Raw genomic sequence first — 10,772 nt, forward strand, 5'->3', positions numbered from 1 at the left:
GATATGTTACCCGTTATGTCAAATTATAATTATTTTAAAGTAGGTTTTTTGAAACCCATGATTAATAACAGAAATTGCTAAATAAACTAACTAACATTGAACATTTTTTATGTTTATAAAAGTTAATTTAAAAAATAAAACAAATTCATCCAGTTTAATTTCCTAATATATTTATGTTAAACTATTTTTCATAATCATGAAAATTATTTACAAAATAAATGAAGAAATTAACTTAATGACATTTATTAATTCAAAAATACTTCACATTGCTGTAAAAAGATTGCAAAAGAAAAATGCATTTTTTAGAAAGTAAAGCTGATCGTCCGAAGTCGCAAATATCTTGCAAACATCCCAGAAGCTGCCCAAAACAAGAAGGATATGTCAAATCTAGCAAATAGTAAACGGCCATCAAAACAACCACCATTTCACATGTACTGATCAAGGGCTGAACATCCATCTCGAGACCTCTACGACTCCTTACTCCATATTCTGTTTTATTATAGATAACTTGTGGACCATACAAGCTTGGCACTCTTAAGTATTCATGTATTGAATCACACTAAAATATTATAAATACAAAATAAGTATTGCAACCATAAAAAAGAAACTATTATTAATACATTAAATGGGTTTGAATCAATGTTAAGTTTATATTTTATAGAACTGGCTTAATACCAAATAAAAAAAATAAAATAAAATTTACATCAACTTTCATAAACAATTTATCAGTTGTCTTCTTAGAAATAAGTGATTTCTGGAGCAGCATTAAACTTTCAGTATGGGTTTGCGAATCGGGAGAAATCCAAATCAACATCTTTTGAATCTTAAGAGACGAATCTTTAAAAATAGGATACAAACGAATCGCTTCTTCCAGCATCAATCCAGGAGCATATGTAACTCTTTTCGGAAATATACTATAAGTCTCGTTATTAAAAAGATGTCTGTTTAGAATAGACAGTGTTGAAAGTGATGGCTTTTTCTTATTAAGTTCATTCTAGGTGAAAGAAAGAGTTATATACATTCCTTATTTTATAACTATTTAATAAAATAAAGTAATGACCTGACACTTAATATTAATTATAACATTTCAAAATTTTTTGCGTCTAAGTTTACCTAACTAGACTATAATTTCTGATATTAGAATTAGAAATCATTTTTATCCAAAAATTAATAAACACAGAAAAAATCTTACTTCAACATCTTGTAATAGCTGTTCTTTATCTACAACTGATTCGAACAAAATTGGATTTACTGCTCGGCTACTATTATTGATGGAACTATTTACAACAGAAAAATGAGGAAATCGCTTAACCTTTAAACTATGACATTTACTAAATTGTCTTTGGCGATAATTATTAGGCAACTTTTTGAACAAGAAATCCTAATAGAAAATTAAAAACTTTAATTAAATAAATTGAATCAAACAATTTATGTATACAGCAGCAAGTTTGAAAATCTGAAGTAAAATATAAAAATGATGGAAAAGGAAGGAGATCAAAAATGAATATTAAAATAGTAAATATTACAAATTAAAAAAAATAAAAAATATTATAGTATCAAAGACGTGATTCTTACCCATTTATGGCTGTAAGAAGGATATAAAGAAATGCAAGTAGACTTTAACTTTGCAAAGAATATTTTCCGTAACAATATTCTATTTTTGATATTATTATGATTAGGCGCATGCAAACAGCAAAAAGCTAATAAACAAGACATTAGCTCTCTAGATATCACCTTATCTTCAATAGAAAACTTGTTGCTCAGAAATAGTTTAATGTGAGGTGGAAAAAAATCAATGAGAGTTTGTTTAATATCACCATCAAAAGGGATTCTGTTAATCTAAAAATTTATCATTAATGTAAATGTTAAAAACATAGGAATAATAAAAAACATTTTGTATCATCATGTGAAAATTGACAAAAGAAAGCATTTACAACTACTAAAGTTGACAAAATAAAGAAAACAAATTAGACTAAAGTAATCATATTTATTGCAAATAATATAAACTTTTTATAAAATTTCAATGCAACTATATGATAAGGAATGGCAATGCTGGGGGTACAATATAGAAAATATCCCCTTCTTTAAAATAAAATGCTGGCCAAGGAAAAGCTAAGCCTTCAGCTGCAATAGTTCTAAAAGGAACTGTGTTGTCCTCAACAGCAGTAAAAAAACCTTGTAACACATTGTAATTAAGGCACTGAAGCTGTGAGGTAATAAATACTGTTTTTTCTCCTTTTACTTGAATTTCTTTAATAATAAAAGCAGAAGATTGAAAACCATCATGAAACCATAAAGACGATTCAGGACAGTATTTAATTCCATTAATCTGGATGCAGGCAACAATATTTTTTTTTATAGTAACTTGATTTAATTCACAAAGAACTCCATTACTAATTTCTCCAAAAGAATTATAAAAAGATGCAACAGTGTTTAAAACCATACTCTTCATAGCACTTAAAGGCATATTTTTGAAATTAAAATGCCTAACATTTTTTATTACTTGATGTTTCCTCTCAAAAGCCATACACATGTGGTATCGTAGTGAACCAAATTGTCTGGATTGCTCAGGATAATGAATAAGAAAATGAAGCTTTGGTATAAACTTATCTGGGTATAAATTCATAAAAAGAGTATGATGGGCTGCAATTGTTTCTTCTAAAGAGACGAAGTAAGCCTCAGTGGTAACTGGAGAGAGACACATTTGAAGAATACGCAGCAGCTTAATAAGACACAAGAAATGACAATCAATAGTGATACTTCTTAAAAAAATTGGTAAAATACGACAAATAGAAAGAACTTGAGCACTCCCAAATTTCCCCTTAATAACCAAATCTACTATTACAGGTGGTTTTTCACTGTCTTTTGGGTATTGAAACAATTTTATAAAGTTGTTCAAGCTATCTATTGTAAAAAAAACCTTTCAAAACCCCATGATTCAAGTAAAGTTCTATCTGCAAAGGTATTACACCTTCTAACAAATCATGCATTGGATCAAAAAGAACTTGCTTTGTCACATCAAATTCATTAATTTCAGATAGAACACTGTTAGATTGAACGCCATATAGTTTTGACCATTTTAAACGTTCAACTCGGGGAAGACTAGAATTATCTAGTTCTTTGACTCTCATCTTGTGTTCCTCTAAACTCCTTATTTTACACTGAGAATGTTTATTATAAACTAACATTTCTGACCTGGTTGAATTACAAACTCTACAGCACCTAACAACTTTCTTGCTAAAACCCTCTTTAAAACCAGCAATTGCATTGCAAGTTAATGAATCTCCAATAAAGTGTTTTAACTTTACCATGAATTTTTTACCATTAGCATTAGTTTAAGTTGAGGAATCAATCGATGATAGTTCATTTAGAGATTGTACCAAGTCAAGAAGAAGAGATTTCATAAAGCCTTTTACCTTAACAGATTTAGAACCAGTTATTGCTAAAGGGAATATTGAGAAAGATTTACTTAAGCAGCATTGCGGAATGTTTAACAACTGAAAATATAAAACCCACAACTTGTGCTTTCCTCTAGATTTGCCTATGGGATTAGTTACACTTAAATCATCTGAATACAATGAGATAGATATTTCTGAAGAATACTCTAGAAACTTATCATATTCATTTGATGTAAAAATAAACTGAAGTATTTCTCTAAATGGAATAAAACATCCATGTAAACTGTTTTTGTATACTAACTGAATTTGTGGCATTTTAAAAGCAGTTTGAAAATATCTTGTTCTAGAATATTCTGTTGATAGTTCTTTACAAATTGTAGAAATCTCTTCATTTTGTGATTTATTATTAAAAATATTTTGCAAGCTTGAAAAAATAATGTTTACCACATTTTCAGAGCATCGATATTTTCCTCGCAAATGAAGAGCTAATGCAGCAAGTTGATCTTTTCTATTCTCCTTCAAAAATTGAAAATCATCCGGTTTTTCAATATTAAAATCATTATTATTGTTAATTACTTCAATTTCAGTATCAAAAGGAGCAAAACAATTTCTATTGTGAAGTTTAAAACCTTTAACACTTTTAAATTTTGAAAAACAGTTTTCACATACAACTGAACCTTCCTGACCATGTAATTTAAGATGTGATATCATTACATATTGTTTACTTGTTTGAAAACTACAATTAGAACAAGATAAAATTACTTTTTGAGATCCAGGTGGTTCAGCACTTGATTTTGGTGGTTCAGCAACTTGTGCAGCAGTTGATATTAAACTTAAATTTTGCGATCTTGAAGACACATCTAAATCCTCAAGTACATCTTCATAATTAGAGTCTTGGTATAATGTTGATTCAGTTGGAAGTTGAGGAATAATGGATTGTTGGTTGTTAAAATCGAATGAAACAGGATCAGAGTGTCTATCTACAGCTGAAAAAACAGCTTTAACGGGAGAAAATCCCTTTAAACTTTGAACAAAAGTGCTGAGCTCATTATTTTTTGCTAAGGATACAACTTCCACTTCTAGATTTTGTTCATTTAAAATGGCAACAAATGTTTCAGAATCGACTTCACATCCATTCCACATGATGCCACTTATATCACTGTTATCAAACTTTTTAGAAGCTAAAAAAGTATAATTTTAAATTAAATAGCTCAACCATTGTTTTTGGCATATATAATAACTTGATTAGTATGAAGACAAAAATGAACTGTAAAGAATTTGAAGATTGATTAAAAAAAAAAAGAAGATTGAATAAACAAAGAATGTGCATTAAAAAATAAGCTTACCATTAGTTAAAAAGTCTGCAATATTGCTATTACTAGCAAGAACAATTTTCTTTTCACCAAGATACTTGACAACAACAGCCTTTATCATTTTGAACTGTTAATTATTGTAGAAATCAGTAATATAGTTATTATTACTTAGAAAACTTAAATTACACAAATAGTATATTTAACATTATTTAATAATCGCAATATAAAATAAAATTAATTTTAAGAATAGTAATAAGTAAAAAATGGTAAGTATTAAATAAATAGTAGTAAAGAACATTATTAAGCAACATACAAATACAGTGAACTCCTAATATCTTGAAGCCTCCAAGGGACCAAGAAAATAGTTGAATTAGCAATATTACATACATACATACATACATACATACATACATACATACATACATACATACATACATACATACATACATACATACATACATACATACATACATACATACATATATTGTTATTATTATTATTATTATGATTATCAATATTATTAAATAATATTAATAATATAAATAAATATATAATATTAATTATTAACAACCCAAATGTCGTTTAAATGCTAAGAAGTAACTACCTTGAGAAAATAAAATAAGAAAACTAAAACAGTAAAGACCTTATAAACAAAAATTGCAAAGATTCTTTAAACTCGCGCTATTTTTTACTGATAAAATAATCTGTTTAACATAACGGTTAAACATAACGCTTTGCAAATATATATTACTATACTAATGATTTAAGCACCATTTACGCATTATAACACTTTCAACACTATTTCAACTTAACATAACGGTAAACATAACGCCAAAATTTTCGTTTACCGTTATGTAACCGTTATTTTTGCGTTATGTTTTTTGCTGTGTATGAATGGGGAATAAGTAAAAATTTTACAGATCTGTAAAATTCTTACTTATTCCCTGAAAGCTAATTCCCTAAAAACTAAAACACATCTATGTGTTTTAGTCTAGTTTATAGCGGCCATGTTTTTTTAATGACAATTCTTCCCCCACCTTTTCTAAGTAAACCGTACAATTTCTTAAAGGTCAATATTAGCATTTTTACCAGAAATCAACTGCTTTGTGCTTGTGACATCTGTTAAATTGCTCTAACTACAATTCAGGATTAACATCTAAAAATAGAGGAAGAATCAGACTATGTAGTGAATTGAATTTTGTAGCATGTTTTAGCTAATGTTAAACGTTTAAAACAGTCTTAAGTGTTTAGTCAGATAGAACTGAATAAGTAAATGCGTGATTCTCGGCCTTCTGAGCAAGCAGTCAAGTTATTAGCCTCTCGGATTAATCAAAAAGAAACATCTTAACAGCTCTGCAGCTTGACAGCTAAGAAAAAGTTTCCTACTTCAGAACAAGAGAGAAAATCCTTGTTAACTCTTATTCAGAAGATAATTTATTGGTTTTCAACATTTAATATTTTTATCTCTTAAGAGGGTCCTAGAACTAAGAGCAAAATATAAAATATATTTGATTAAAAAGATTTCCTATTAGTGCATCAGCCTTATCACTTAAAATTAGGGTTTTTCCTAATTATTTAATTCCCGTTACTAATCAAATATATAGCAACTGTATTTTCAAAAGATATAATATACTTAAATCCTAAGTATTATAGATGATTGCTGATGTTTTAACTTCGAAAATATTTTAAGTCTCGGTAAAACTGATTAGCATTTTTTTGTAAGATAATACAGGCCAAGTAAATCGATATCAGCCAAATAAACTTTAAATTGGTTATAAAGAGCTACAAAAAAACCATGAAATCATTAAGCACTTCTTTAAAGGATGGATGGAGTTTATCTTATGATACTTTCCTTTTTTTAAAATTTTTTTTGATATTAAGAACAAAAAAAAGGAGCGGTTAAATCCTCAAGGTGATGTTATTGGAAAAGATGGTTCCAAAACAAAGTATTGGCAATGCAATCGATGTGATATATATAAATCAAGAAGAACCGGAAAGCGCAGAATTAAGTCTTCAGGTAACATAGTTTTTTAGTTTGCTTTGTGACAAAGTCTTGTGTCTTACCATAGCATGGAATGGTTACATTTAGAAAATGAAGTTTTATTAGTTTTATATTTATATTTTAGTTGATATGTTAATTAAAATCAGATTTAAAATTATGGTAAATAAGATTTTTTTTGTGAAAGGTCTATGCATATAAATCTATTTGAAAGTCACTCGTGTGTAAGTAATACTTTAAATTTGTAATAATTTAGGAACATGCAAGATTGAGAAAAACTGCACATCAACCATCAAAGAAGTTACAAATAGTGATGAAAAAGTAAAAGTTGAAGTCTGCTATACTCATTATGGGCATAGCCAAGACTATCATCACACATGGATAACTAAACGTCAACGCCAAGAAATTGCCTCTAAACTACAACAAGGAGTTACACGCAGAAAAATTCTAGATGATATAAGGTAATTTGTTTAAATGTGTATTGTATTTATATTGATATTTTTGCAATTGAAGAGCATTTTTCTAAACAAAACTCTATTAAATCTAAAGTCTATTTTTTCTGATCTTAAAATATTGGCATACACCCTGTCACTTACAAACCTTTTGATTCCACAGTCTGTAATATGATTCCAAACAACTAGTACATAGTAATTTGTTTTTTTATTCTTGTCATAAATGTACTTACAAATTTTTATGATAGAGATGATATTGGTTCTAAGTTTCAAAGAATTCATTTACTCGAATACAGAGATATTTTAAACATTGGACGCGCTTTTGGATTGCAAGAAGTGCAACGACATGCAAATGACCAAATGAGTGTTTTATCATGGATCCAAGAATGGGAGCAACTAGATAAGACCCCTATTCTTTTTTATAAACTTCAAGGTAAATAACTTACTTTTAATGCTCTTGGCAGTAAATCTTAAAAAAAATTACTTTTATTTCCATATATTAAAAAAATTAAGTTTTATAAGCTTGAAATTTCTGCATTCCATAACGTTGTGGAAAGAATTTAGCAAACAAAATTCTTTTTTTAATATCTTAATAAAATCGTTTTTATAAAAAATTATATTTTAGGCCAAGCTTCATCTCAGCATGAGTTTAAAGATGAAGATTTTATCATAGTAATCCAGACAGAGGCACAGAAGGAAATGCTGGAAAAATTTGGGAGTAACGGTTTATGCTGCGACTCAACACATGGAACAACTGGTTATAATTTTCTTTTGATTTCTCTACTGATTATGGATGAGTTTGGTCAAGGTCATCCAATTGCTTGGTGTTTAGCTAACCATGAAAATGAATCATTCGTTAAAGTCTTTTTCAAAAAAATAAAAAATGAGGTTGGGACTATACAACCTAAATGGTTTATGACAGACTTAGCTCCACAGTTCTACAATGCTTTTTGTGAAGTCTTTAATCTTCAACCAAAATGGTTATACTGTGCATGGCATGTAGACAAAGCATGGAAAGAAGAATTGCGAAAAAAAATTAAAAATTTTGAAATTGAAACAGTTGTTTACAAAATGCTTAGAACAGTTCTTGAGGAAACAAATGAAATTCTTTTCCAAGATAAATTATCATCCCTCATTAATAGGCTAGAATCCCATGCTACTAGTGAGTTTAAAGCGTATTTTTTAAAATACTGGATTTGTGTGACAAAAAGCTGGGCCTATTGCTACCGCGTTGGTGAAGGTATAAATACAAATATGTTTGTTGAGGCATTCCATAGAACTTTTAAATACAACTATTTAAAAGGAAAGTGTAATAAACGTGTTGACACAGTTCTTGTGAATCTTCTTAAATTTTCAAGAGATAAATTATTTTCTCGCTTGATAAAATTAACTAAAGGTTCTTTGACACAACGTATGCAAAACATTTATGACAGACATTTGAGTAGTAAAAAAATGTCTTATACAGCCATAAATAAGACTTCTGATGAAAATGTTTTCCTAATCAACTCTGAAGATGGGCAAAATAAATATGTTGCAACAAGACTGTCAGACAAGTGCAATACAGTAGGTTGTCGGTTGCAGTGTATAACCTGTTTTGTATGTACACATACTTTCCATTGCAATTGTTCTGACTTTCTCATAAAAAATACTTTGTGTAAACATGTACATCTGCTTAAGGACTTTTTAGCTGTGAACAATAAAGTTGATGATAAAGCTAAAAATTCAGTTGAACTACAGGATGGATACTCTTATAACGAAATAAATTCAATAAAATGCAACCTAGAGAAATTACACAAAGTTTCAAAATTTGAAGAAACAAAGTCTAAGACAGTGAACTTGCTCCATACCTTGATGCACCGTGTTAACAACTGTAGCAACTTGGATATTGAAGCTTTAAAATACATTGGAAAACAAGTGAGTAATGAACCATATCAATCTTTTTAACAGTTATTAGTTTTACATTAAACACACGCACACACTTACACACACAATTAAATATATTATATATATATATGTATATATGTGTATATATTTACATATATATATATGTGTGTGTGTGTGTGTGCGCGTGTGTGTGTAAATATATACACACATACATATATATAAATATATACACACATACATATATGTGTATATATTTATATATATGTATATATATATATATATATATATATATATATATATATATATATATATATATATATATACACGCACACACATATATATTGGAATCTATTTTAGATAACAACTACAATAAACACTTTTGATGCAATGTCAAAATATCATTCAGTGAAAGAATTAAAGACGTCGTCATTAGTTGCTTCCAACAAAAGAATTAAGCCTCAAACAAATTTTGTTTCAACAAAGAAAAAAAAGAAAAGAAAAAACTAATGTGCGTTTTTGTAAACCCACTACTTATGAGAAAGAAAGTATCTTTAAGACCGAAAAGCTGAATAATAATGAAGACGAAAAATCTCTTAGCACTGTTGATGGAGTAACTCACAAAAGCTGTTCCAATAAACTTGCTACAATTGGGATTTCAACTATAAACGTAACGATTCCAAATATAAGTGTAAATATAGCATAAAGATTAGTTAATAATATTCAACAGTTGAATCAATTTAACATCTAGATTTTCTTATTTATTTTACATATGTATTTCTTCCTGACCTCAAAGTTTCTTTATTTCAGATTGCGTTTGTTTGTGTTTTTTTTGTTTGAATAATATAAAAAAATAAAGTAAACAGTTCTATTATAAGACAACCTTGTCCTTGGATTTTTAAACATAGTTTAAACATATTATATAAGGTATAGATATATAAATTAACAGAGTTAATGCCAAAGTGTATCAATTATTGTTCATAATTCATTTCTAAATTTCAAAATACGTTTCTTAAAGATTTAAATCTTTAAAGGTTTTTGTGCACTTTTAAATATATAAAAGTAAGTGCAAATATAAATAGTGTTTTGAAATCAGAAAAAATTGAATTTGTTGTGCAAGACAAAATTCAAAGTTATTCGTTTCACCCTTTGTTCACCCTTTGTTCACCCTTTGACGTTTCACAAATATACACCTTTTCAAGATGTAATTGAGAAAATGAAAGTTGTTAATAAGAAATCAAAAAAATGTAATTGAGAACATGATAGTTGTAATTAAAGAAAGTATAAAGAAGACAAAGTTCTTTGTATTTTGAATTTTGTAGTCCTAATATACATTGTAATTTATGGCTGAAAATAATATAATATCAATAGGATATATAAAGTCATGAAATGAAATGACACAAAATGAAAAAGACATTTGAGGTTTAGGCGGTAACTGGAAAAATGTTATTGGGTGTCAATTAAAATTTTTTTTATTTTTGTGAAAAATTTAATTGAGATTTTAGATGAATAATAAATAAAACACAAATAATTTAACTGAGTCGGTGAATTTTCAAACATGTTGTGTTTCTTGATTGCATATCGCGATTTCTAAATTATATGTTGTATTTCTAAATCACGTCTTACTTTTCTGAATTACAATTTTCAAGTTCTCAATTACATTTTGAAAAGGTGTAGAGCAATTCCATGGTCTCCTTAATTGTGTTTACAATACTAATTATCACATAAA

The 10,772-nt window shown here is 28.1% G+C and overlaps 3 protein-coding genes across 4 annotated transcripts in view; 1 reads left to right on the forward strand and 2 right to left on the reverse strand.

Annotated features, from left to right (window-relative positions):
• Positions 1-10,772, reverse strand: part of LOC145187981 (uncharacterized) — a 433,414-nt gene that overhangs the window by 80,734 nt on the left and 341,908 nt on the right. The window lies entirely within an intron of this gene.
• On the reverse strand, positions 149-4,904 carry LOC149893092 (uncharacterized). Of its 2 annotated transcripts, XM_090065945.1 has the most exons (6): positions 4,745-4,904; positions 4,161-4,579; positions 1,576-1,839; positions 1,193-1,381; positions 704-994; positions 149-559 (listed from the first exon to the last, which is right to left on the reverse strand). In XM_090065945.1, exons 1-6 carry the CDS (start codon positions 4,830-4,832, stop codon positions 251-253), a joined length of 1,560 nt encoding a protein of 519 aa, XP_089922071.1. In that variant the 5' UTR covers positions 4,833-4,904; the 3' UTR covers positions 149-250. The 2 variants fall into 2 exon arrangements, with proteins under 2 accessions (XP_089922071.1, XP_089922079.1); XM_090065953.1 differs by lacking the exon at positions 1,576-1,839.
• LOC149893093 (uncharacterized) lies at positions 5,673-9,831 on the forward strand. The gene is made up of 5 exons (XM_090065966.1): positions 5,673-6,728; positions 6,967-7,171; positions 7,411-7,595; positions 7,788-9,076; positions 9,404-9,831. Exons 3-5 carry the CDS (start codon positions 7,523-7,525, stop codon positions 9,551-9,553), a joined length of 1,512 nt encoding a protein of 503 aa, XP_089922092.1. The 5' UTR covers positions 5,673-6,728; positions 6,967-7,171; positions 7,411-7,522; the 3' UTR covers positions 9,554-9,831.

The sequence above is a fragment of the Hydra viridissima genome, unplaced genomic scaffold (assembly GCF_058129835.1).
Source record: "Hydra viridissima isolate aposymbiotic clone 2 unplaced genomic scaffold, HvirCarnegie_v1 scaffold_1, whole genome shotgun sequence".
In the NCBI taxonomy this organism is placed as follows: domain Eukaryota; kingdom Metazoa; phylum Cnidaria; class Hydrozoa; order Anthoathecata; family Hydridae; genus Hydra; species Hydra viridissima.

Coding starts and splice junctions, on each gene's coding strand:
- LOC149893092 (XM_090065945.1), bottom strand. CDS start 4,832: ATGATAAAGGCTGTTGTTGTCAAGTATCTTGGTGAAAAGAAAATTGTT. Junction 4,580..4,744: donor TGCAGACTTTTTAACTAATG/GTAAGCTTATTT, acceptor ATACTTTTTTAG/CTTCTAAAAAGTTTGATAAC. Junction 1,382..1,575: donor CTTCTTACAGCCATAAATGG/GTAAGAATCACG, acceptor ATTTTCTATTAG/GATTTCTTGTTCAAAAAGTT.
- LOC149893093 (XM_090065966.1), top strand. CDS start 7,523: ATGAGTGTTTTATCATGGATCCAAGAATGGGAGCAACTAGATAAGACC. Junction 7,596..7,787: donor TCTTTTTTATAAACTTCAAG/GTAAATAACTTA, acceptor ATTATATTTTAG/GCCAAGCTTCATCTCAGCAT. Junction 9,077..9,403: donor TAAAATACATTGGAAAACAA/GTGAGTAATGAA, acceptor AATCTATTTTAG/ATAACAACTACAATAAACAC.